Source organism: Musca domestica, unplaced genomic scaffold (assembly GCF_030504385.1).
Source record: "Musca domestica strain aabys unplaced genomic scaffold, Musca_domestica.polishedcontigs.V.1.1 2, whole genome shotgun sequence".
In the NCBI taxonomy this organism is placed as follows: domain Eukaryota; kingdom Metazoa; phylum Arthropoda; class Insecta; order Diptera; family Muscidae; genus Musca; species Musca domestica.
In genome coordinates, this window is record NW_026712249.1 from 17,062,198 (window position 1) to 17,088,382 (window position 26,185).

Here is a 26,185-nt window from a genome sequence, read left to right on the forward strand (position 1 = left end):
AAAATATTCTTTAAAAATCCATGTTTGAAGGTTCGATGGTCCTCGAAGAAATATTCTTTAAAAATCTAGGTTTGAAGGTCTGATGGTCCTCAATGAAATATTCTTTAAAAACCCATGTTTGAAGGATCGATGGTCCTCGAAGAAATATTCTTTAAAAATCTAGGTTTGAAGGTCTGATGGTCCTCAAAGAAATATTCTTTAAAAATCCAGGTTTGGTCCTTAAAGAAATCTTTAAAAATCCATATTTGGTCCTTAAAGAAATCTTTAAAAATCCATATTTGGTCCGTGAAGAAATATTCTTTAAAAATTCACGTTTGGTCCTTGAAGAAATATTCTTTAAAAATCCGCGTTTGGCCCTTGAAGAAATTTTCTTTAAAAATTCCATTTTGGTCCTTGAAGAAATATTCTTTAAAAATCCACGTTTGTTCCTTGAAGAAATATTCATTGAAAATATACGTTTAGAGGTCCTTGAAGAAATATTCTTTAAAAATTCAATTTTGGTACTTGAAGAAATTTTCTTTAAAAATTCCATTTTGGTCCTTGAAGAAATATTCTTTAAAAATCCACGTTTGTTCCTTGAAGAAATATTCATTGAAAATATACGTTTAGAGGTCCTTGAAGAAATATTCTTTAAAAATTCAATTTTGGTACTTGAAGAAATTTTCTTTAAAAATTCAATTTTGGTCCTTGAAGAAATTTTCTTTAAAAATCCGCGTTTGGCCCTTGAAGAAATTTTCTTTAAAAATTCAATTTTGGTCCTTGAAGAAATTTTCTTTAAAAATCCTGGTTTAGTCCTTAAAGAAATATTCTTTAAAAATCCACGTTTAGTCCTTGAAGAAATATTCTTTAAAAACCCACGTTTGGTCCTTGAAGAAATATTCTTTAGAAACCCACGTTTGGTCCTTGAAGAAATATTCTTTAAAAATCCACGTTTAGTCCTTGAAGAAATATTCTTTAAAAATCCACGTTTAGTCCTTTAAAGAAATATTCTTTAAAAATCCACGTTTAGTCCTTTAAAGAAATATTCTTTAAAAATCCACGTTTAGTCCTTTAAAGAAATATTCTTTTAAAAATCCACGTTTAGTCCTTTAAAGAAATATTCTTTTAAAAATCCACGTTTAGTCCTTGAAGAAATATTCTTTAAAAATCCACGTTTAGTCCTTTAAAGAAATATTCTTTAAAAATCCACGTTTAGTCCTTTAAAGAAATATTCTTTAAAAATCCACGTTTAGTCCTTTAAAGAAATATTCTTTAAAAATCCACGTTTAGTCCTTTAAAGAAATATTCTTTAAAAATCCACGTTTAGTCCTTTAAAGAAATATTCTTTTAAAAATCCACGTTTAGTCCTTTAAAGAAATATTCTTTTAAAAATCCTGGTTTAGTCCTTTAAAGAAAAATTCTTTAAAAATCCAGGTTTAGTCCTTTAAAGAAATATTCTTTAAAAATCCACGTTTAGTCCTTTAAAGAAATATTCTTTAAAAATCCACGTTTAGTCCTTAAAAGAAATATTCTTTAAAAATCCACGTTTAGTCCTTAAAAGAAATATTCTTTAAAAATCCACGTTTAGTCCTTTAAAGAAATATTCTTTAAAAATTCACGTTTGGTCCTTGAAGAAATTTTCTTTAAAAATCCAGGTTTGGTCCTTGAATAAATATTTTTCCCTTCCTCTTTAAAGGCCAACCGTTATTTATCCTCCACCATGATATGGACGGAGGTTATAAAAATCCCATTGAAAATCCCTAACCTAGGCCATATGAAGTCCCATCTAATAAAGTTATTAAATGATTTTGGAATTTTCCTTTGTTGATGTGCTGTTGGCCAGAGTGCAATCCCATTTTCCTGTTTTGCTTTGTAGTTCGTGTGTGGGAGAGCAGATTTGTGTTTTTGTTTAATGGGGGCAAAAAAAAAAAAAAAACAGAATTATATTGCGGAATTCAGTCGAGCGTATTTTCCATCTGGTTTATTATTGTTACAGTAGTTTCGTCACGTGCCAATAGAAGGGTGGTTCAGGAAGCCTTCGACTCAAATTTTTACGATTTTGTGAAAAAAATTAAAGGACCCAAAAAAATGTTTTTCCTTTTTTTTTTTTTTTTTTTAATTTAAAAGCAATTGTAATTTTTTTAATTGAAAATTATTCTCCCAACGAGAGCCGCCCTAATAGCGATTACATTGTTGGCGCCTTGTTTTTCTTTCGTTTTGTTGTTGCTCTTGTTGTTTTTTTGATAATGTGTTAAACATGGTGTTTATCAACGCCTCCATGAAAATGTTTTCGTAAACGCTCACGAAAAAGTAGGAAGGGCCAAACGAACACAACGTTTTGACAAGGCTTTAACGTGCCAAAATATTCAAATCGTAGCAGTCAATGAGCCATGGCGAAAAATTGAATAATAAATATTTGAAATAATTCATTAAATATGGCAGATTGAGTGGAACAAATCAAATATTATGTTCAAGGAATGGGCAAGGCCATGGCTATGACTGAACTGTTTCCGAATACCCCAAAAAATCTGTATGTATAAAAGTGTAATAACTGGCAGATTCTTACAACAACCTCGATTTTCGATATAAGAATTCAAGTTAGAAATTCAAGGATTGTTCTTCGAAATCCGATTTTTTTTTGTCCGGCAAGATATTTTAGAAATATAATTAAAACATAGGAGGCAGTTAAATTTTTCTTTCAAAAAAAAAAAAAAAACACAAATTTTGGTCAGAAGGTCTTTAACAATTTTCTTTAAAATAGTTTTCCTTTTGAAAAGCTGCGATTTTGGGTCAGATCTTAAAAAATTCCCTAAAGATCGATTTTTTTGGTGCAGAAAGACCTTATCTCTAAAAGAGTAGTGAAATAACTGACTGAATGAAAATCAACGCCCATACGAGCTAGAATCTTGAAATTTTTCACGAGGGTCAGTCTTGGTGCCTAGGCTGGGTTTTTAGGAATTGGTAATAAAAGGATACGAAAAGTACTAAAATGTACTATATATAGAATATTTGGTATTGGAAAAACAGAATGAGCTAGAATTCTGGAATTTGGAACTATAGTCGCTGATGGATTGTAGGATAGATGTATCAAAAGGTTTTGGGAAAGTCGAATTTTAAGTTACGGAAAAGTTCTAAAATGGTGCTGAACTTCTAAAATGTTATCATTTGGTATTAAGTGAACCGATACAGCTAACAACTTGAATTTTGTTGTGAGAATCGAAGTTTTCGGAATCAAGGAAAGTAAGTTGCTTATATGAAGGTGGTTTTGGAAATGGGCACCGAGTGTACGAACTGTACTAAATTGTACTAAATTTGGGACATTTTGGTTAAGGTGAACGGATAAAACTGGAATTTTGAAATTTTGTTTTGTTTGGCTCCCTGTTGGTGAGAGATTGTACTAAAAATCTGAAATTTGTTATGATGGCCGTTGTTCATGTGTAGTCAGCAACTATGGGAGTGTTTTCGGAAATGTGTACCATAATTGTACAAAAGTACTAAATGGTATTATATTTGGTATTGGGTATAGGGATAGAGATAAGTTCCTGGCATTTTATATTTATATTACCGATGGCATATGTGTTTGAGATTTGGCGGTGGTTTGGAAATGGGTACAAAAAGTACTAAATGGTACTATATTTGATAGTGGATAAAGGAATAGAGCTGAACTTCTGAAATTTTAAATGGATGTCACTACTGGTGTCTGTTTTTGGGAGAAGGAGCAAACGATAACTCCGAAGGGAGTATCCGATTTGGGCCAAAGTTGGTACATCGTAATATTTTTGTCAAACTTAGATCGAGTTCGGAGATGGGCAATATCGGTCCACTCCTTCTGGTACCTCCCCCACAAAAGGTCGAAATTTTCAAAAAATTTATTTTTTGCACAGAAAGTGAAATGATAATCCGATATTGCTCCAACTTTGCACATCCTAATATTTGCGTCAGTGCTAAGTCAGGTATGAAAATGGACAATATCGGTCTCCACCCCCAAAAATGGTCAAAATTTTGAATAATTACAACTCTCATAAAATGTGATGTAAGCGTCCGATTGACTTCAAATTTCACACATCCCAATATTTATATAAACCCAAGGTATGGTGTTAAGAAGGAATATATCGGTCCACTCCTTCAGGTACCTCCCCCATAAATGGTCGAAATTTTCAAAAAATACATATTTTTTGCACAGAAAGAGAAACGATAATCTGATTTTGCTCCAACTTTGCAGTGCTTTGCAAATCCTAATATTTACGTCAGTGCTAGGTCTGGTACCTCCCCCACAAAAGGTCGAAATTTTCAAAAAATTTATTTTTTGCACAGAAAGTGAAAGGATAATCCGATTTTGCTCCAACTTTGCACATCCTAATATTTGCGTCAGTGCTAGGTCAGGTATGAAAATGGGCAATATCGGTCCACTCCTTCTGGTACCTCCCCCATAAATGGTCAACATTTTGAATAATTACAACTCTAATAAAATGTGATGTAGCATTCCGATTGTCTTCAAATTCCACACATCCCCATATTTATATTAGCCCAAGGTCTGGTGTTAAGATGGAATATATCGCTTCAATCCTTTTGGTACCACAGAAAGAAAAACGACGAAAAGCAAAACGCTCAAAGAAGGCGAAATAAGAATCCGATTCTCTTCAAATTTCACACATACAAACGTTTTTGCTAACACAAGATCTATTGTGAAGATGCTATATATCTGCGAAACCCTTCTGGTACCTCACCCACAAAGAGATACAATTTTCAATATTTTTATTTGTCATAAATTGCGAAACAACTCAGCGATTCTTTACAACTTTCTATATCTAAATATATGTCTCTCTGAGATGAATATGGAAATTAAGATTTCCCATAAATTGGATATAAATGTTCGATTTTCTTATATGTTCATAATACTACTTGTATTATATTTATTTAGGTCCGATATGAAATGGCCAATATTGCACCATTCTTTCAAAATCCACTCCATAGAGGGTCAAGAGTTTGAAAATTCATAACAGAAGTCAAAATATGTTTAAATAATCGAAAACTGGCTGAGGGTAAATATCTGTCGGCAAAACCGACCGATACATTTTTACTTGTTTTTTTTTATGGATTGATATTTGCTTAATAAAAGAAATTGTGAAGTTCTTCTATCTTATTCTCTCACCAAAAGGTAATCTCTCTATAGAAGACTAGTATTTAGTTAAAAAGTTAAAGTTAAAAAATGCCGCTAATAAAACGTATTTTGAAGCACTGTCTTTGTAATAAGGCCCATCATACATGAACGCCTTGTCGTATAATAAATATTTTAAAGAAATATTGCTCATACGCTCCCAAGTGCCCTATGATTAAAATTCATTAAAAGGCATTGATAAACGTTGTTATAAGAAAGTATCTTTCACACAATGTGACACATTAATGGAAAATCGTAAACATCCGAATACCTGGTCGTATTATCAACGTTTCAACTTTATATTACTCATACGCCCTATGTGACGATTCCTGAACGAATGGTAGGCATTAATAGTACTTTGGAACAATTTTAAGATCGTGATATCACTGAAAATTGAAAACCTTCTTTATAATCTCATTACAAAGAAAACAGAAACTAAGTACAGGATGGACTATGTCAGCTTAATCATTGCAGTATCTCTCCCACTCAAAAAGAGCTACATTTTCCAAAATTCATAAACATTTAAATTCTGCTCACATCATCTACTCCAAAGAACATATTTTGCAACAAAATATTCCCAAGTAACTCATCTATAGAAATTCTTTTCGTTGTATGCCCATGGTCATATTGCGGCTATGAAGAACAAATATATCACATCGGATGGATAGTATATATGGGACCTATAGCTATATCCGGAACGATTTTCACCAAATTTGACATACTTATTTCTAGACGCTATTTGGTCGCAAGTACCAAGTTCTATTCCATTTGGGCTAAAATTACACGTTTGGAGCACAATAAAAAGCAAATCGGTCGTACGTGCAAAATTCCATACTATTTGGGCTGATATTACACATTTGGTGCACAACAAAAAAGCCAACTCGGACGAAGATATATATGGGAGCTATATCTAAATTTGACCTCAATTTCAATAGGCTGCGTCCTTGGGCCAAACAAATGATTTGTGCAGAATTTCATCTGGGTCGGATAATAAATGGACCAATACTTTTTTACAAAAATACATAGACAGACGGACAGAGGTCGGACTGACAGACATGCATAAATCGAAAAAAAATCGACTCATAATGTGATTTTATGCAGATCATCAAAAGGAACTATGGGTCAATCTCGTTCCTTTTTGCCTGTTACAAAAAAATGCAGAAAAACATAATACCCTGACCACCTTGTGGTGTAGGTTATAAATATTGTATTTTTAAAAATATTTCAAGAATCTTCCGATCTTCTGACAAAATATATTGATTTTTTAAGAATATTATCAATAATCTTTGACCAAAAAGAGTGCATATTTTTAAATCGGAGATTCTTTAGAATATTTTCAATGACGTTTTAACCAAAAATACTAGTCTTTTTAAGAATATTATTAAACTATTATTATTATTACTAAAAATATGATTTTAAAAAATATATTTTTAAGGATCTTGAAGGACCTTGTGACTAATACTCCGTATTTTTAAGAATATTTTCAAGGGCTTTTTGAAAAAAATAAGGATAAAAAAAATTTCAAGGACTCCTTATCAATAATAGCGGATTTTTTTAAAATAATTTCGAACAAAAAATATGATTTTCAAAAAAAAAAAAAAAAAAAAAAAAATATATATATATTTTTAACGATCTTTAAGGACCTTGTGACTAAGAATCCGTATTTTTAGGAATATTTTCTAATATCAAAATAATGGTCAGAATCAAAATAAAATGAAAAGAAAATTTACATTAAAATTAAATTAATAATAAACCATTTTTAACGATCTTTATGAACATTTTTACTAAAAATTTGTATTTTTAGGAATATTTTCAATGACCATCTTTCCAGAAATAAGGATTTAAAAAAAATATTATCAAACATTTTCAAGGATCTTCTTAGTAACAATTATTGATACTTCAGTAATATTTTCAAGGACCCTTAAGGGCAAAACAAGGTTGACTTTTTTTTATAAATATTTTCAAAAACCTTAAAGGACAAAAGGAAATTTTAAGAATATTTTCAAGGTGCTCGAAAAATATACTTACAAGGAGTTCCAGGACAAAAATCCTGGACTTTATTTAGAAAATAATTTTTAAATACTTCCTGCCTTTTAATTTTTGAGAGAAATTTCCTTGTTTCAAGGACTTCAGGCCTATAATAGTGTGTTAAAATATTTTTTTTGGACTCATGGCCGAAAATATGTTTTCCTATGTAATTTAAGAACTTTCTGGCTAAAAATTGGCATGTTTTTAAAGAAACTTCTTACTTTGACCACAAAAGTAATTGTTTAATTACAAAATTATCTGAAGGTTTCCTGGCTCAATTTTTCCTTGAAGATTCTTATAACGTAGGGGTATATTCAAATATTTAAAAATAATTGTTATAAAACTAATTTTAGTCTCTAAATCAATAAATTTAAATCGGTTGAATTCGGCTTTGAATTGTTTGGACCAAAGTTTTTAAACAACCCGAAATAAGAATGGCTGAAATATACCAGATATTGAGGGATGAAAACTTAATAAATTTGTGTCCGTATACCGCTCAATCAAATAACATGTAAAATTGAAAGCATAGGCTGGAAGAGTATATCCTCTATTTTTCTCATTCTTTTGGATTTTTAGAGTATTTAATTAAAATATCATATCTCAGAAAAAATATAACAAGACGCATTCCTTTTATTATAAAATTTAATATTGATAATTATAATAAAAATATATGATATATTAATTGGCTTAAACTAACTTCTTTACAACGAAACCAATCTACAAAGAATCCATTTCGCATTAAATCTCTTTCCATGTCTATTTCAAATTGCAAATGATAGCATTTCATTAAATACATACACCTGTGTATGTATGTACAGTACACATACACACACACATTAGCCAGTCAGTCTCTTTTCTATTTTACACAATAAATAAAAGCTTATACTTATTGTGCTTATTGTAAGCGTTTAAATGGCAACATATGAAACAAAGTCGAGTTGAAGATGAAACATAAAAAATAAACACAATAAGCACGTGTTTGCAGGCATCTGCCTGTCAGCCACAACAATGAATGAAATACATAGAGTATACAACAACAATAAAACCAATAACAACAATAAACATTCAATTACTACTAAAAAGCTTTCATTTGTTTGTTGTGGTTAAAGAGGATATCTGGATAACTTTGAGAAATGGTCTGTGTTAACAAAATCATAACAGTAAATCTCTTAGAAGGCAAGTACAATAACAATAGACATTTCTTATGCTATACGGTGAGTATTAAGTTAAGAGTAACTTAAGTAATGCTATGGAAGAGAGAGAGGAAATTATTGAGGCTATGAAAAGAGAAAACGACTAATAAGAGCAAAGAGTGTACAATTTATCTCTTTTAAAATTCCAAATAATGTGAAAAGAGATCATGTGGATGTGAGATTAAAGTTTAAGATCACATTATATTAACCCTTTCAGTGTCAATGAAAATTTTTGTCGAGATAAAAATCTGAAATTCCGTACTAATTTACTAAAATGTGCTCAGAAATTCGAAAACGAAACTAATAGAATAGAACTGCAGTATTTTTAAATAGCGTACGTGTCTGTTATTAAAAAATATCAAAAATAACGGTTCGTAAGAAAAACAAAAAAATGGCAAAGAAAGAGAGTACTTTTAAATGTCAAATATATTTGACAAAAACACTGAAAGGGTTAATAAAATAATCATTATATTAATTTGGATAAATTAATAGAGTTCGGAAGCAGAACTTACGATATAGCCCTTAATGTTTCCGTTAAATTAATGGCCAAAGCGGGGATTAAGTTTAAATAAAAACATTTATTTATTATTTTCTTTTTAAAGAATGGTAAGTAAAGTGAATGATCTTTTTTGACTTCTCGAAGGTATGAGTAGTCACACATATATGCCTATTCATACCTGACATACAGGGGAGATAAAAATAAAAAAAAAACAAAATCAAATCAAATCTTGAATGAAATCCAAGAAATCCAAGATTGGATTTGATTTTGTGTTTTTATTTTTATCTTCCCTGTATGTCAGGTATGCATAGGCATATATGTGTGGCTACTCATACCTCCGAGAACTCAAAACAGATCATTCACTTAACTTACCATTCTTTAAAAAGAAAATAATAAATAAATGTTTTTATTTTATCATGATTTTTTTAAGAATATTTTTTAAGGACATCTTAAATTGTATGTTTTTTTAAGCATTTAAAAAACTTCTCTTGCCTATGAATTCTGGACTTTTAACGAAATATTTCCAAGTATATTATGACCGAAATCGTCAATGTTTTCTCAAGGACCTTTAGACCAAAAATCGTGGATTAAAAAAAATATATATACAGGGTGAGATAAAAAAACTGCAACAAAGTCAAACGCCATAATTTGTACATTTTTTAAATTTTATTGAATGAAGCCAAAAATATCGGAAATAGCATCAAATTTTAAAATACATTTAGATTTACTCGAATTTGACCCGTTTGGCACGAATTATGGCCTTCAAACGGCCAATGAAACCGTCACATGCTGCCCGAATGTTACTCTGCGGTATTTCCGTCCATTCCCGGCGAAGCGCTTGCTTGAGGTGATCGGTACTTTGGTATTTTTTAGTGTCAACCTTGCTTTCCAAAATACTCTAGACACAATAGTCCAACGGATTGGTATCCGGAGATTTTGGTGGCCATTGTGCGCTGGAAATGAAGCGAGGAACCTCATTTTGTAACCATTCTTAGGTGGCGCATGCTGAGTGCGATGGTGCTGAGTCCTGTGGGAATGTCCAAGGTCTGCAGACCAAAATGTTTGCGTGCCCAAGGCTTTAATACACCCTCCAGAATATTTTCGCGGTAATATTCGGCATTTATTCTAATGCCACGGTCGATTAATACAAGCGTAGAGCAACCATCGGCTGTTATGGCGGTCCACACCATCACCATGGCCGGCCGGCGCTTAAGTTATGGTGGGCAACCGAAGGTGCACATTTTCAGCTGACCTCTTTGGCAAATAAACACGATAATTTTGTTTGTTTACAAACTGCTGGACAACGAATCTTTTCTCATCGGAGAAACCCAAATTCGGCAGTTCACCACTTTCGGCCAAGCGAAGCAACTCTTTAGCTCTTTTGAGTCTAATTTCTTTCTCTTGCTGTGTAAGTTCTTGCACTTGTTGGAATTTCAAAGGCTTTACCCTGAGCTCATTTTTCAATATTTGCCAAATGGAATCTTGCGATATGTTCAGGTCACTAGCCATTTTGCGGCGGCCACTGCGACGCGGATTTCGATCAAGTCGCTTCTTTACTTTTCGACCCATTTCTGCAGACGTGGCTGTTTTCTTCCGTCCACTTCCTTGACGTCGGGCTACGCTACCAGTATCGCGATAACGAGCTATGGTACGAGACAAAAAAAATTTATTCACGATAGCCACTTGTGGTTTTCCAGCCAAATACAAAGAAATCACACTACCACGCTTGAATTCCATCACGAATAACGTTTTTTCTGGATTTATAAGAAAATATTTTTTACACTTTCGCTAAAATTTGACAAAATTGCTTATTAAAAATGATTTACGATGAAAAATGCCAAATTGGCATTACTTTGTTCTCTTTATGTTGACAAAGCTGTATTCTCTTTCCCCAATATATTTCTCATGCATACTCTTCATATCACATACACTCTCTCTCTCTCAATTTCTAATTTATGTTGAGCAACAAAAGGAGAGCATACATACAGACAAGTTTGAAAGCCCTCTACAACACAAGGAGCATATATGGCTAACGGTAATGGAACTGCATGAATTGCTATTTTACAAGTTTGCTGCGATGTCTCGGATTCAGTTGTCTTTTAACATTACAACGGTACGGTCGATGGTAGAAAACGAGAACGGATGTTAAAGGAAAATAAGAAAACAGTGGCATATCAAAGGCAAAGAAATAATCAAAAATCAATCAGTGTGTCGGTTAATGGGGCACCATTGTAAGGTCCCAAAAAAATAAAGAAAAGTGGGCACAAAAATAAATTCAAGGATTTTTTTAAGAATCAAAAATCAAATTTAAGTGGAAAAATAAAATAAATTCCAAGAGTTAAACAAAAATAGAAAAGGTTTAAAGCAGGCCTTGTTGAATTTGTTATGACAAAAAAATTGTTTCCAAGAAAAAAATTAATAAATTTCTGAGAAATTATTTTGAGACCGTCTCCTTTTAAAAAATCGCGCGAATTCGTGTGTGTACGTGTATTCTAAAAAATGTAATTGTGTACATATCTGTACTTGAGAGTGTGTGTGTATGTATTTTGTGGTCGTCGATTAATGTATTCCAAGTCTGTTTTTGTTGATGAGTGTTTGCCTTGTGGATTTGTTTTTTCAAATTTCCATTTCCAGCACACCAACACACTTACCTCCAAAGTTACCTTCTATAACTTCGCTTACTGCTGCTGGAGCATATTCCTCGGATTACTTGCAATTGTGTTTTGTTTTTTTTTTGTTTGAGCTCCGTTTATCTTTTTTTCTTCTCCGTTTTCAAAAAGAAATACACACATAAAACTCTATTTAGACGATGAAGTTTTATTTGTTCAATGGATATATAAAGAATGCGACGACAACAACGACGAGGAGCAGAACAGCGGCGGCATTGGCGATGGCGATGGTGGTGATGATGATGACAACAACGTTGTACCTGTTAAAACTGGGGATTATTGTTGCGACTACATTGCCGAAGCGGGAGTAAGTAAAGTTGGTTTGCAAACCTGGGAATGATTGTTTGGTGGGTGTGTAGCAGGGGGCGTAATGTTTATCATGTACATATGTGTGTGTGCATATGATGTGCGTGTCTGTGTGGGCGTGTGTGTTTTCGGTGCGTATTGATAGATCAATGTGGCAATCACAAAGGGATTATGTTAGTACGTGCGAACATGTGCGCTGGTGGTTGTTATTTTAATGCAATATTGGGTTGTAACGGAGTATTGAGAGAAATTTGATAAGCTTTTGAGAGATTTTATCAGTTTGACAATTGGATGGATATCGGTGTGATAGGGGTATACTCATTTTTATACCCTACACCACATAATACCCTTATTAGGCTTAACTCTAGTTTAGTAAAAACTCTTCAATTTTTTCGATTTACCCTGATTCCGGGAAATTATTTTTTTTTTTTGGGACGGACCCGAGACCCCAAAGTCCGGGATCAAGACCCCGACTAGTTCCGGATCCAATTAACCGATATAAGCTTATGAAAATACCTATCCAACTAGTGGTCATATGATGGTTCACGGTTCGGAAGTTATAGTCAAATTATCGATTTTTTGAACCCGGATTTTTTATAAAACCCCCAAAAAGTAAAAAAAAAAAAAAACAGTCATGTGACCACTTGTTAGATAGGTATTTTCATAAGCTTTCTAACGATATTGTCTATATCGGGTAATAGGGTCCGTGTCCAGGCCGGGTCTTGAACCCGGATTTTCGGGTAAAAATCTGGGGTCGCGGGTCAGTCCCCCAAGATAAAAATAGTTTCCCGGAATTAGGGTAAAAATACCAACCTCTGGGAAAAATTTCGAAAAAATCGAAGAGTACTAAACTAGAGTTGTTCCAAATTCAGGTCGCATTTATTATCCGATTCGAATGAAATTTTCCAAACAATATTTGTTTGGCCCAAGGACGAACCCTATTGAAATTGATGAGAATCGGTTCAAATTTAGATATAGCTTCCATATATATCTTCAACCGATTTCGGGTTAATTGTGCACCAAATGGCCAATATCACTCCAAATTACCTGAATTTTGGCACATCCCACCGAATTCAGTCTAGAAGCAAGTACAATAAATTCTGTGAAAATCGGTTCAGATATAGCTATAGCTCCCATATATATGTTTCATTCGATTTGGGGTTTTGAGTCCCTCACTTGCGTAATATGCACCCCAAAACCATGATCTTTGGTATCAGGTACAGCTGAGAAATAAGTGCCTAAAATTTTTATCAAGATAGGTTCATATTTGGATAAAGCTCCCATATATATCTTTATCCGATTTCAGGTTTATTGTGCACTAAGTGGCTGATATCAGCCCGAATGGACTGAATTTTGGCACATCCCACCGAATTCAGTGTAGAAGCAAGTACATCAAATTTGGTGAAAATCGGTTCCCATATAGCTATAGTTCTCATATATATGTTTCATCCGATTTGTGATTTTAAGTCCCTCACATGCGTAATATGCACTCCAAAACCATGATCTTTGGTATCAGATATCAGGTGCAGCTGAGAAAGAAGTGCCTAAAATTTGTATCAAGATCGGTTCATGTTTGGATATAGCTCCCATACATATCTTTATCCGATTTCAGGGGTTTTGTGCGTCAAATGGCTAATATCAGCCCAAATGGACTGAATTTTGGCACTCGTTCCATTACCTGTTGAAGGATTTGTGGTCCAAGTCTACCCATAATTATACCCTCAGCCATGTGGCTAGTTATACTCTTGGCCATATGGCTAAAGATAAAAAACCTCAACAAATATCAACGCCATAATTATACCCTCCACCATGGGTAGGAGGGTATATTAACTTTGTCATTCCGTTTGTAACACCTCTAAATATTCGTCGTAGACCCCATAAAGTATATATATTCATAATCAGCATAAAATTCTAAGACGATTTAGCGATGTCCGTCTGTCTGTCCGTCTGTCTGTCTGTTGAAATCACGATAGAGCCCACATTATTTGACGTAGACCTTTGAAATTTGACACAAGTGTGTGTATTGTCCCTAGGATGGTTGGTATTGAAAATGAGATATATCGGTCCACGTTCTGGTATAGTCCCCATATAACGGTACCTCCCGATATTCGGTATTTTGATGATTTATGCCACATTTTTTCACTGATTTGTGTAAAAGTTGGTATTTGTGGGTCATAATGGGTCCTAGTTCGTGTGGCGAAACATTGTAATTATGGGTGCACGTGTTGGTGTAGCCCCTATATAACGGTACCTCCCGATATTCGGCATTTTAATGTTTTTTGCCACATTTCTTCTAATGTTCTTTTACCCTAGGGTGGAGAGTATTAAAAGTTTGGCCCGGCCGAACTTAATGTTTTTTTACTTGTTTTTAAATTCTTTTTTAAATTTTATTGAATAAAAGCAAAAAAATGTCGGAAATAGCATCAAATTTTAGAAAAAGTTTAGATTTGTTCGAATTGGTCATTTTTGGCACGACCAATGAAACCATCAAACGCTGCCCGAATGTTGCTCTGCGGCATTTTGGCACATTACCGGCGAAACGCTTGCTTGAGGTGATCGACACTTTGATATTTTTAGTGCCAACCTTGCTTTCCAAAATACTCCAGACACAATAGTCCAACGGATTGGTATTGCGGAGATTTTGGTGGCCATTGCGCGCTGGAAATAAAACGAGGAACCTCATTTTGTAACCATTATTGGGTGGCGCATGCTGAGTGCGATGATGCTGAGTCCGGTTGGAATGTCCAAGGTCTGCGGCCAAATTTTTGCGTGATCAAGGCTTTAATAAACCCTCCGGAATATTTTGCGCATTTATTCTGATGCCACGGTCGATTAATACGAGCGGAGAGCGATCATCGGCTATGCCCCACAACATCATCATGGCCGGCGCTTGAGTTCTGGTGGCCAACCGAAGTTGCAAATTTTCATCTGACCTCTTTGGCAAGTAAACACGATCATTTTGTTTGCTTACAAACTGATGCTGGACAACGAATGTTTTCTCATCGGAGAAAACCAAATTCGGCAGTTCACCAACTTTGGCCAAGTGAAGCAACTCTTTAGCTCCCTTAAGTCTTTTTTCTTTCTGTTGCGGTGTAAGTTCTTGCACTTTTTATACCCTCCACCATTCTATGGAGGGTATATTAGCTTTGTCATTCCGTTTGTAACTCTCCGAAATATTCATAATATTCCGGATAAGCGTTTAGTGATGTCCGACTGTCTGTCTGTACGCAGTACGCAGGTTAAGTTCGGGCCATGTCGGTACACTTTTTCGTATAGCCCCCATATAACGGCACCTCCCGATATTCGGTATTTTCATGATTCTAGCGACATTATTTTCCGGAATTATTTCGAATTTCGTATTTGAAGTTCGTAATGGGTACTACAGCCTATGACAAAAATTTTTGAATGCAGGTTCAAGTCTTCGTATAGCTCCCATATAACGATACCTCCCGATATTCGGTTTTTTTATGATTTCAGCAGCGTTATTCACCGGAATCGTTCTAAAGTTCGTACTGGAAGATCCTAATGGGTACTACGGCGTATGACAAAAAAATTCGTAAGCAGGTCCACGTCGTTGTATAGTGCCCATACAACGGCATCGCCCGATATTCGATATTTTCATTATTTTAGCGATATTATTTACGGGCACAATTTCGAATTTCGTATTTGAAGTTCGTAATGGGTACTACAGCCTATGACAAAAATTTGTGTATGCAAGTCCACGCCTTCGTATAGCTCCCAAATAACGGTACCTCCCGATATTGGGTATTTTGATGATTTCAGCAGCGCTATTCACCGGAATCGTTCTTAAGTTCGTACTGGAAGATCCTAAGGGTTCTACAGCCTATGACAAAAAAAATCGTAAGCAGGTCCACGTCGTCGTATAGTCCCCTTTCAACGGCATCGACCGATATTCGGTATTTTCATGATTTTAGCGACATTATTTACGGGAATTATTTCGAATTTCGTATTGGGTACTACAGCCGATGACAAAAAATTTTGAATGCATGTCCAAGTCTTCGTATAGGCCCCATATATCAGTACCTCTCGATATTCGGTATTTTGATGATTTTAACGTCATTATTCACCAGAATTGTTTTAAATTACGTATTTAGATTTCGTAATGGGAACTACAGTCTGTGGCAGAAAATTGTCTATGCAGGTCCAGGTCTTCGTATAGGCTCCATATATCAGTACCTTCCTATATTCGGTATTTTGATGATTTTAGCGACATTATTCACCGGAATTGTTTCAAATTTGGTATTTGAAGTTTGTAATGGATACTATAGCCTGTGGCAGAAAATTGTTTATGCAGGTCCAGGTCTTCCTATAGGAACCATATATAAGTTCCCCCCCCAATATTCGGTATTTTGACGAGTTTAGGTACAATACCCACCGATATTGTTTGAGATGTCGTATTAAAACTTCGTAATGGATACTACAGCCTCTAACAGAAAATTGTCTCCACACAGCGCCGATATAACGGTACCGCACTAAGTACGATATTTTGATGATTTTAACTACATTATTCACCGTTTATTTCAAGTGTCGAAGTTGAATATGGTAATGACTTATGACAAACAATGCCTATGTAGGTCCTCGTCGTATAGACCCCAATATAACGGTTATATTCGGTATTTAAAAAAAAAAATTAACAGAATTTTTTGAAAATTTACAAGTTCGTTCTAAATGGTGCAGGGCATTCAAAGTTCAGCCCCCTCAAACTTACTGCTTTTTAACTTGTTTGAGTCTATTTTCTTTCTGTTGCGTTGTAAGTTCTTGCACTTTTTGGACTTTCAATGGCTTTACCCCGAGCTCATTTTTTAATATTTGCCGAATGGAATATTGCGATGTGTTCAGCTCACGAGTCATTTTTCGGCCACTGCGACGCGGGTTATGATCAAGTCGCTTCTTTACTTTTCGAACCATTTTTGCTGATGTTGCTGTTTTCTTCCACTCTACTTCCTTGACGTCGGGCTACGCTACCAGTTCACGGTAACGAGCGATGTTATGAGACACAAAAGATTTATACACATTTAAATGCTGAAGTGCTCTAACGATAGCCACTTGCCAGGTTTTCCTGCCAAATATAAAGAAATCACACTATTACGCTTGAATTCCATCACGAAAAACTTTTTTTCTGGAAAATTCTCACCAAAATGCTTTTGTACGCTTGTAAACCATATAATGAGCTGTCACTGGAAAAATTTTGAAAGTTGTTGGACGAGTGGCTTAGTAATGACAGCAGTCTGAATTTGGTTGTAGTTTTTTCATCTCACCCTGTATATATTCTTTCTTTTGCAAAAATGAATTTTTCCTTTCTCTACGCCAGACATTATTTGAAAGAAATAAAAATACATTCTCCCAGACAATGTAAACAAATAATTTGCGCACAATTAGCAGAAATTTGCCTGGCCATATCAGCTCTAGAAGCAATCAATTAACCTGAAAACAAAATCAAGCAAATTTATTTACTTTTACATAATTGGCTATTGGGGGCTCTCCATCATATTTCACACCTAGACAATTTTTCATCATAATTTATTGAAAGCAAATACTTTTCAGTGTTAAAAATTGAATTAAACTTAAGCTATTGCAACAGTTTTAGCTGCTGACCCAAAAAAAAAAATCCAAACTGACTGACAGTTCGTTCTTCTCTTCTTTTTTTTGTTTCATGGCAGACAAATGTCCCTTTTTGCTGCTGACAAATGAGGGTACTTAAAATGTTCGTTCCAAAAAAAAAAAAAAAAAAATGGAAAATGAAAACGCCACACACATACACACAAAAAGAAAAATCGGGGCAAACCGAGAAAATATGCGGGTAAAGGTTAACATCGGTAAGACCAAAATCACAAAACGTGGCCCCATTTCGCTTTTTTTTCTCCTCGCGTTGGTTTTGTTTGGTTGTTGACAACTCTGCATAATTAACTGCAATGACGGGAATTAAACGAAAGACCAAAAAAAAAGGAAGAAAATGTTTAAATATTTGAGCGAATAATTAAATGTGCAGTCAGTCAGTCAGTCCTTGTGGAGGTATAAATTCATGCAAAAGGAAGGTAATTTCTTCTTTGTATGTTAATTAATTGAAACAGCCACTCCAGTTTAATGTCGAGTATAACCCAAGGGAATTATGTCCTCGTACTTTTGTCTGCCGTAAATAATTATATTCTCCAAATGTTTTATGTTTGTGAAATGACATTATTTGGAGGAGAGATTTATTTTGGGTAAGCGAAGAGATTTATGGTTTAATTAATTTGTAAAGCTGGTGAAAATTGATGCAGTTGGGGATAAATTAAAAAGGCCAAAAAATCTTTATATAGAAGATCAGAATGCCTTCTAACAGAAGACCAGAAGGTGATTATATGGAAGACCACAAGGTCTACTTATAGATGACCAGAAGGTCCTCTTACAGAAGACGAAAAGGTCTTCGTTGTAGAAGACCTATGGGTTTTCAAATGAAGATCTAAGGGTCTTTTCATACAAGAACAGGAGGTCCTTTTATAGAAGACCAGAGGGTTTTCTCATAGACCAGAAGGTCTACTTATAGAAGACCGGAAGAAGATTTTCATATCGAAGACCAGAAGCTCTGCTCATAGAAGGCCACAAGGTCTGCCCATAGAAGACCAGACAGTTTTCTCATAGAAGACCAGCAGGTTTTCTTCTCCGAGAAGACGAAAAGGTTTTTTTCGGAGAAGACCAGCAGGACTTCTTCTCGTAGAAGAGCAGAAGGTCTTCTCATAGAAGTCCCGAAGGTCTTCTCATGGAAGACCCGAAGGTCTTCTCATAGAAGACCCGAAGGTCTTCTCATAGAAGACCCGAAGGTCTTCTCATAGAAGACCCGAAGGTCTTCTCATAGAAGACCCGAAGGTCTTCTCATAGAAGACCCGAAGGTCTTCTCGTAGAAGACCCGAAGGTCTTCTCATAAAAGACCCAAAGGTCTTTTTATAGAAGACCAGAAGGTCTTCCCATAGAAAACCAGAAGAAGGTCTTCCCACAGAAGACGAAAAGGTCTTCTCATGGAAGACAAGAAGGTCTTCTTCTGGAGACCAGAAGTCTTTTTCTCATAGAAGGCACGAAGATCCTCTCATATCCTCTCTTTGTCCTTGAAGGAATATTCTTTAAAAATCCAGGGTCTTTAAAGGTTCCTAAGGGTTCTTAAAAATATTCTCTAAAAATCCAGTTTACTCCTGAAAGACTATCCTAAGGATCCTTAAAAATATTTTCTGAAAATCCAGGTTTACTCCTGAAAGACTATCCTAAGGGTCCTTAAAAATATTTTCTAAAAATCCAGGTTTAAACCTTGAAGGACTATTCTAAGAGTCCTTAAAAATATTCTTTAAAAATGCACGTAAAGTGCTAGTACTATCCTCTTTGTTTAAAAATCCACATTAAATGCTAGGACTATCCTATTTTTTAAAAATCCTTAACAATTCTTTTAAAATTTCTACGGGTCATAAAAATGGTTTTTTATAGTCTCCGTTTAGTCCTTGCAGGACCATCCTAAGGGTCTTTAAAAATCCACCTTTAGTCCTTTAACAAATAATCTTCTAAAATCCACGCTTAGTCTTTGAAGAAATACTCTTTAAAAAAATTTAACCTTTAGTTCTTGAAGAAATCTTAAAAATCCTTAAAAAAATATTCTTTCATAGTCCACGTTTAAAGTTCTGAGGGTCCTTGAAAAAATATTCTTTAAAAATCCACGTCTAAAAGTCTGAGGGTCCTTGAAGAAATATTCTTTAAAAATCCACGTCTAAAATTCTGAGGGTCCTTGAAAAAATATTCTTTAAAATTCACATTTAAAAGTCTGAGGTCCTTCAAAAATATTGTGTTAAAATCCACGCGAAATGTTAGAGGGTCCTTGAAGAAATATTCTTTAAAAATCCACGTTTAAAGGTCAGAGGGTTCTTCAAAAAATATTTTTGAAAAATCCACGTTTAAAGGTGTAAGGGTTCTTTGAAAAATATTCTTTAAAAATCCACGTCTAAAGGACTGAGGGTCCTTGAAAAAATGTTATTTAAAAATCTATGTCTAAAGATGTGAGTGTCCTTGCAAAAATATTCTTTAAAAATCCACGTTTAAAGGTCTAGGAGTCCTTAAATAATATTCCTTACAAAATCCAGTTTAAAGGTCTAGGAGTCCTTAAATAATATTCCTTACAAAATCCAGTTTAAAGGTCTAGGAGTCCTTAAATAATATTCCTTACAAAATCCAGTTTAAAGGTCTGAGGTCCTTCTAAAAACATTCTTTAAAAATTCTCGTTTAATGGTCTGAGCTCCTGCTAAAAATATTCTTTAAAAATCCACGTTGTAAGGTCTGAGGGTCCTTCTAAAAATCCACGTTTAAAGGTCTGAAGGTCCTTGAAAAAATATTCTTCAGAAATCCACATCTAAACGTCTGAGGGTCCTGGAAAAAAGTATTCTTTAAAAATCCACGTCTAAAAGTCTGAGGTTCCTGGAAAAAAGTATTCTTTAAAAATCCACGTCTAAAAGTCTGAGGTTCCTGGAAAAAAGTATTCTTTAAAAATCCACGTCTAATAGTCTGAGGTTCCTTGAAAAAATATTCTTCAAAAATCCACGTCTAAAAGTCTGAGGTTCCTTGAAAAAATGTTCTTTAAAAATCCACGTCTAAAAGTCTGAGGTTCCTTGAAAAAATATTCTTTAAAAATCTACGTCTAAAAGTCTGAGGTTCCTGGAAAAAAGTATTCTTTAAAAATCCACGTCTAAAAGTCTGAGGTTCCTTGAAAAAATATTCTTTAAAAATCCACGTCTAAAAGTCCAAGGGTCCTTCTAAAAATATTTTTTAAAAATCAACGTCTAAAAGGCTGAGGATCCTTGAAAAAATATTCTTTAAAAATCTACGTCTAAAGGACTGAGGATCCTTGAAAAAAATATTATTTAAAAGACTACCTCTAAAGATGTGAGTGTCCTTGAAAAAATATTCTTTAAAACTCCACGTTTAAAGGCCTAGGAGTCCTTAAATAATATTCCTTAAAAAGTCTAGTTTAAAGGTCTGAGGTCCTTCTAAAAACATTCTTTAAAAATTCTCGTTTAATGGTCTGAGGTCCTGCTAAAAATATTCTTTAAAAATCCACGTTGTAAGGTCTGAGGGTCCTTGAAATATTCTTTAGAAATCCACATCTAAAGGTCTGAGGGTCCTTGAAGAAATATTTCTTAAAAAATCATTGAAGAAATATATTTTAAAAATCCAAGTTGAGTCGTTGAAGAAATTTTCTTTAAAAATCCGCGTTTAGTTCTTGGAAAAAATGTTCTTTAAAAATCCACATTTAGTCCTTAAAAATATGTTATTTAAAAATCAACATTTAGTCCTTCAGAAATATTCTTTAAATTTCCACGTTTGGTCCTTGAAAATTTATTCTTTAAAAATCCACATTTATAGGCCTGAGGGTCCGTCTAAAAATATTCTTTAAGGGTCTGTTGGCCCCAGCAGAAATATTCTTTAAAAAGGGTCCTTCAAAATATATTCTTAAAAAAATCAATTTTATAATTCTAAGGGTCCTGTTTTGAGGGTCCCTTTTAAAAAAGTCTGTTGGTCTAGGCTAAAATATTCCCCCCTCATTTTTTGGGAATTAAAATTTCCCTTTGATGACATCGACCAAAAATTCCTGCCTAATTCCTGGAAACATAAAATTTCTGTCCTTAATCTTTTCTTTTTTTTGGCGAGTTCGCCTTTTGATTTGACATGATGCGTAAATGTTTCTACAAAGCGACAAATGACAGCCTCCAGCTGTTCGTGTAATATCATTATGCTAAGTGAAATTGCTATGCAATGTTTTGTGTGATTATCAGTCTCCGCCCCCCGCGCTTTGCCCCTTTACAACCACACTCCCTCAAAACAGCGACATCGTGCGACAAATCCTTTCTTTCTTTGTGTGTCTTTTTCTTTCTTTTCCTTTGCTTTCGTTCTTGTTAATGATGGCATATTAACATAAAATTATAATTTTCAAGAAAGGCTTGATTAGAAGGGGTGAGACGCGAGGAGAAGGGGGAATGGATGGAAGGAAAAAGGTAAAGATCGAAATGTTAAAAATAGAACATTTCTCTGCCTTAATATGTGTTCAATCCTTTGCAATCGCTGTAATGTGAATGAGTTTTTTTTTGCTAAGGAAGAAGGCATTTTGTAAGGGGTAGGGGGTCGAAAGGGGGTAAGGTGTATCAAGTGTGTGGTGCTGGAGATGGCTTTGCCAAAGCAAATGATAATGGTGAAATAAAATTGTAACAACGAGCAAATAATGAAGTGTAATTTTCCTTTTTGCAGCCATTTGCATTTTCCACAGCAGAGAATTGTAAAAAAAATGTTCTCCGCCAGGATAATGCCTTTCAAAGTACCACGTCATAAAAAGTAAATGTGAAAAAAGAGTAATGATTACTTTTGTAAAAGCATTGCATGAACTGATTCAAATATTGATTTATTGAAGTGAAAAAGAAATTTCAGAAATTTTGAAAAGAATTGAAAAATAGTTTAAATTAAAAAAAAAAAATCTTCAAAAATACAAACTTTAAAGAAAAGTGATTTTCCGGTGAATTCAACTACTTCACGCTGCCATTGATTGCAGCAGCAGCAACAGCAGAACAACAACACATCCATCAGCATCAACATCAAAAACCACCAGCCACAATTGCATCTTGAAACCTTAATATCGTATTCCATGGATAACAGCAGCTACTTTGAATACAACGGATTTTCATTTCATTTCACAGAAAACATTTTAGAAAATGGGTAAGTCTTAGTCTTAAGCATCTTGAAAAGCTTTTATTAGAATTTAGAAGAATATAAAAGAAAGAGAGAAAGAAGCTTTCATTGTTTCCACACCATAATGACACGTTCTAAGAAGTTACTTTTTCCTTTGTGAATAATTCTAAAAAGGATTTTTCCAAGGAACATTTCTAAGAATCCGCTGTAAATGCAACGCAAAGAAAAGGCTTTCATTTCGTGGAACGCCATGACATTTTCAAACGAAAAAGGGATATTAGAACGAGACGAAAGTAAGAAAAGCAGTAGAGTTCAGTTGGGTCGAACTATCCTTATTTTTACCAAATAGGGTCCTTAAAAAAATATTCCTTATAAATCCAAGTTTAAAGGTCTAAGGGTCCTTCAAGAAATATTCTTTAAAAAATCACTATTCCTAGAAAAAATATTTTTTAAAAATCCAGGTTTAAAGGTCTAAGAGTCCTTGAAAAAATATTCTTTAAAAATCTACTTTTAAAGGACATAGGGTCTTTCAATAAATATTACTTAAAAATCCACGTTCATTAAAAATTCAAGTTTAAAGGTCTAATGTTCCGTCAAAAATATGTTTTAAATATCGACGTCTAAAAGGACTGAGGGTCTTTGAAAAATCATTTCTAAAAAATCCACTTTTAAAGATCTTAGAGTCCTTGAAAAAATATTCTTCAAAAATCCACGATTAAGGGTCTAAGAGTGCTTAAAAAAATTCTTTAAAAATTCACGTTTAAAGGACTAAGAGTCCTTGGAAAAATATTCTTTAAAAATCCACGTTTAAAGGTCTAAGAGTCCTCAAAAAAACTATTTTTTTAAAAATCCAAGTTCAAAGGTATAATGGTCTGTCAAAAATATTCTTTAAATATCCCCGTCTAAAAAGATTGAGGATTCTTAAAAAAATATTCTTTAAAAATCCAAGTTTAAAGGTCTCAGAGTCCTTGAAAAAATATTATTTAAAAATCCGCGTTTAAAGGTCTAACAGTCCTTGAAAAAATATCCACGTTGAAAGGTCTAATAGTCCTTCAAAAAATATTCTTAAAAAATCCACGTTTAAGGGTCTAAGAGTCCTTAAAAAATATTCTTTAAAAATCCACGTTTAAGGGTCTAAGAGTCCTTAAAAAAATATTCTTTAAAAATCCACGTTTAAGGGTCTAAGAGTACTTAAAAAAAATATTCTTTAAAAATCAACGTTTAAAGGTCTAAGAGTCCTTGAAAAAATATTCTTTAAAAATCAACGTTTAAAGGTCTAAGAGTCCTTGAAAAAATATTCTTTAAAAATCCACGTTTAAAGGTCTAAGAGTCCTTGAAAAAATATTCTTTAAAAATCCACGTTTAAAGGTCTAAGAGTCCTTGAAAAAATATTCTTAAAAAATCCACGTTTAAGGGTCTAAGAGTCCTTAAAAAAATATTCTTTAAAAATCCACGTTTAAGGGTCTAAGAGTGCTTAAAAAAATATTCTTTAAAAATCAACGTTTAAGGGTCTAAGAGTACTTAAAAAAATATACTTTAAAAATCCACGTTTAAGGGTCTAAGAGTGCTTAAAAAAATATTCTTTAAAAACCCACGTTTAAAGGCCTTAGGATCCTTGAAAAAATATTCTTAAAAAATCCATGTTTAAAGGTCTGAGGATCCTTGAAAAAATATTCTTTAAAAATCCACGTTTAAAGGTCCGAGGATCCTTGAAAAAATATTCTTTAAAAATCTACGTTTAAATGTCTAAGAGTCCTTGACAAAATATTCTTTTCAATATCCACGTTTAAAGGTCTGAGGAAAAAATATTCTTTAAAAATCCATGTTTAAAGTTCTGAGGATCCTTAAAAAATATTCTTTAAAAATCCACGTTTAAAGTTCTGAGGATCCTTAAAAAATATTCTTTAAAAATCCACGTTTAAAGTTCTGAGGATCCTTAAAAAATATTCTTTAAAAATCCACGTTTAAGGGTCTCATGGTCCGTCAAAGATATTTTTTCAATATCCAGGTTTAAGGGTCTCAGAGTTCATGGAAAAAAAATATTCTATTAAAATCCACGTTTAAAACTCTGTTTTATCTGTCACTTTCGGACCAAGACTGAACCTTACCAAAAATTACAATATTCTACAGCCGTTTCGCCTGGGCGTTGATGAATCGTTACTGTACTCTTTTAATAATAGAGACAGATTGTGATTGCCCCCATAACTCCCCATGTAATGGAGTCTCCTGAAGTTCGGTATTTCCAATGGTTCACAGACGTTTCGGGGATTTTAGTAGGTAAGCTTTCCTCTTACGAAACATTTTCGATCTGGGTCCACTAGTTGATAGCTCCAATTAATAGAGCCTACCGACTTTTAAGTTTCTCCAAGGATTCAGGTGCATTTTCCAACTGTAATAGGACGAGTATAGTTCTCAAAGGATATAAAACTGTACGGTATGTATTCCATGTGGTGGTATTTATTGATTGTGTCAGTCCCAATGTTCAAGTTTTTTGGACAAAAGTGATCCGCTACGAAGACATTTCAATTTCAGTCTACATTGTTCTGTTTATAATTTTAAAATCCGATTTCGACCGTTGAGAACCTTTATCCTTTGGCTTCGATTCTGGGATGTAACACCCTCCTCCGAGTAACTCCGATTTTTTCGTTTAGGTTACTGCATTTTACTCGATTCGAGACTACAAAAAGACTCTTACGTCCGTTAGCACTGGCTCCCTTAAATTTTTTGGTGGCAAACTGTTTGGATGGCCTCCTGTCCGAAAAATAACTTTAGAAAGGTTTTCTGTTTTTAGAAGACCCTTTAAGAGGCAAGAGGATACCAACGTCACTTAAAGGCTTCAAATCAAATTAAGTACCCCAACAGAAAACTTAATTTTAAAAAAACTATAATGCCAACATGATGCCCATTTTTTCTATCACGTTCTCTATTTTTGACATCGTTGAGCTCCATTTACTTGTCGAGCAGCAACGTGGCTGTTTTCTCTCTTTATGTTCTCTTTATTTTCTTTCTTTTCTGCATTCTCCTTTTTGTCCACCTTTTTTTTATCTACTTTTAACTTGACATGCTAACTTGGTAAATGACTTATGGCCATGTTCAGCGCTGCCACTGCTGTTGGCCTGTTGTCGTTGCCGTAGAAACGTTTTTTCTGATGTTCCCGTGATGATGATGATGATGAGAGCGATGATGATGCTGATGAATACCAACAAAATCAGCCAGCCTTAAGCATTATAATGTCCCGACAAGCAACGTTCAACGTTCATTCTTGGAACCGCGGCGAGTTCAATGATGTCAATGCTTTAGGCCAGCTATGATTGTTTAAACTATGAAACTTGAGAGGAGCAGGACTATTTTTTTAGTCTTTTTTACGACTTTTGGGTAGATTTCTCGTTTTGTAACATATCCTCCGGGGAGAGACACTGCAGCAGAGAATTCATTTGGTTCGTGACACTTTGGTTGTGCAATAGGAGTTATGTTTTTTTTTTGAATGTTGCCTTTGGAGGTAAATGGAAATTGATAGGTCGTTGTGATTTGCTATTGACGTAGCTATATATGTATATAGGTATGTAGGATGAAAATAAAATTGAGTTTTCAATTCTCCAAAATTTAAAATTCTTTTAAATCCTAAAGATGCTTGAGAAGGTCT

At 34.0% G+C, this 26,185-nt stretch overlaps 1 protein-coding gene across 1 annotated transcript in view; it reads left to right on the forward strand.

Moving 5' to 3' along the window:
- Positions 1-22,348: 22,348 nt before the first annotated feature.
- The window catches only part of LOC101900511 (uncharacterized), a 262,228-nt gene continuing 258,391 nt past the window's right edge, over positions 22,349-26,185 (forward strand). The window contains exon 1 of the mRNA XM_059121898.1: positions 22,349-22,569. Within this exon, the coding sequence (XP_058977881.1) occupies positions 22,566-22,569 (4 nt within the window). The 5' untranslated portion in view covers positions 22,349-22,565. The remainder of the gene's footprint in view (positions 22,570-26,185) is intronic.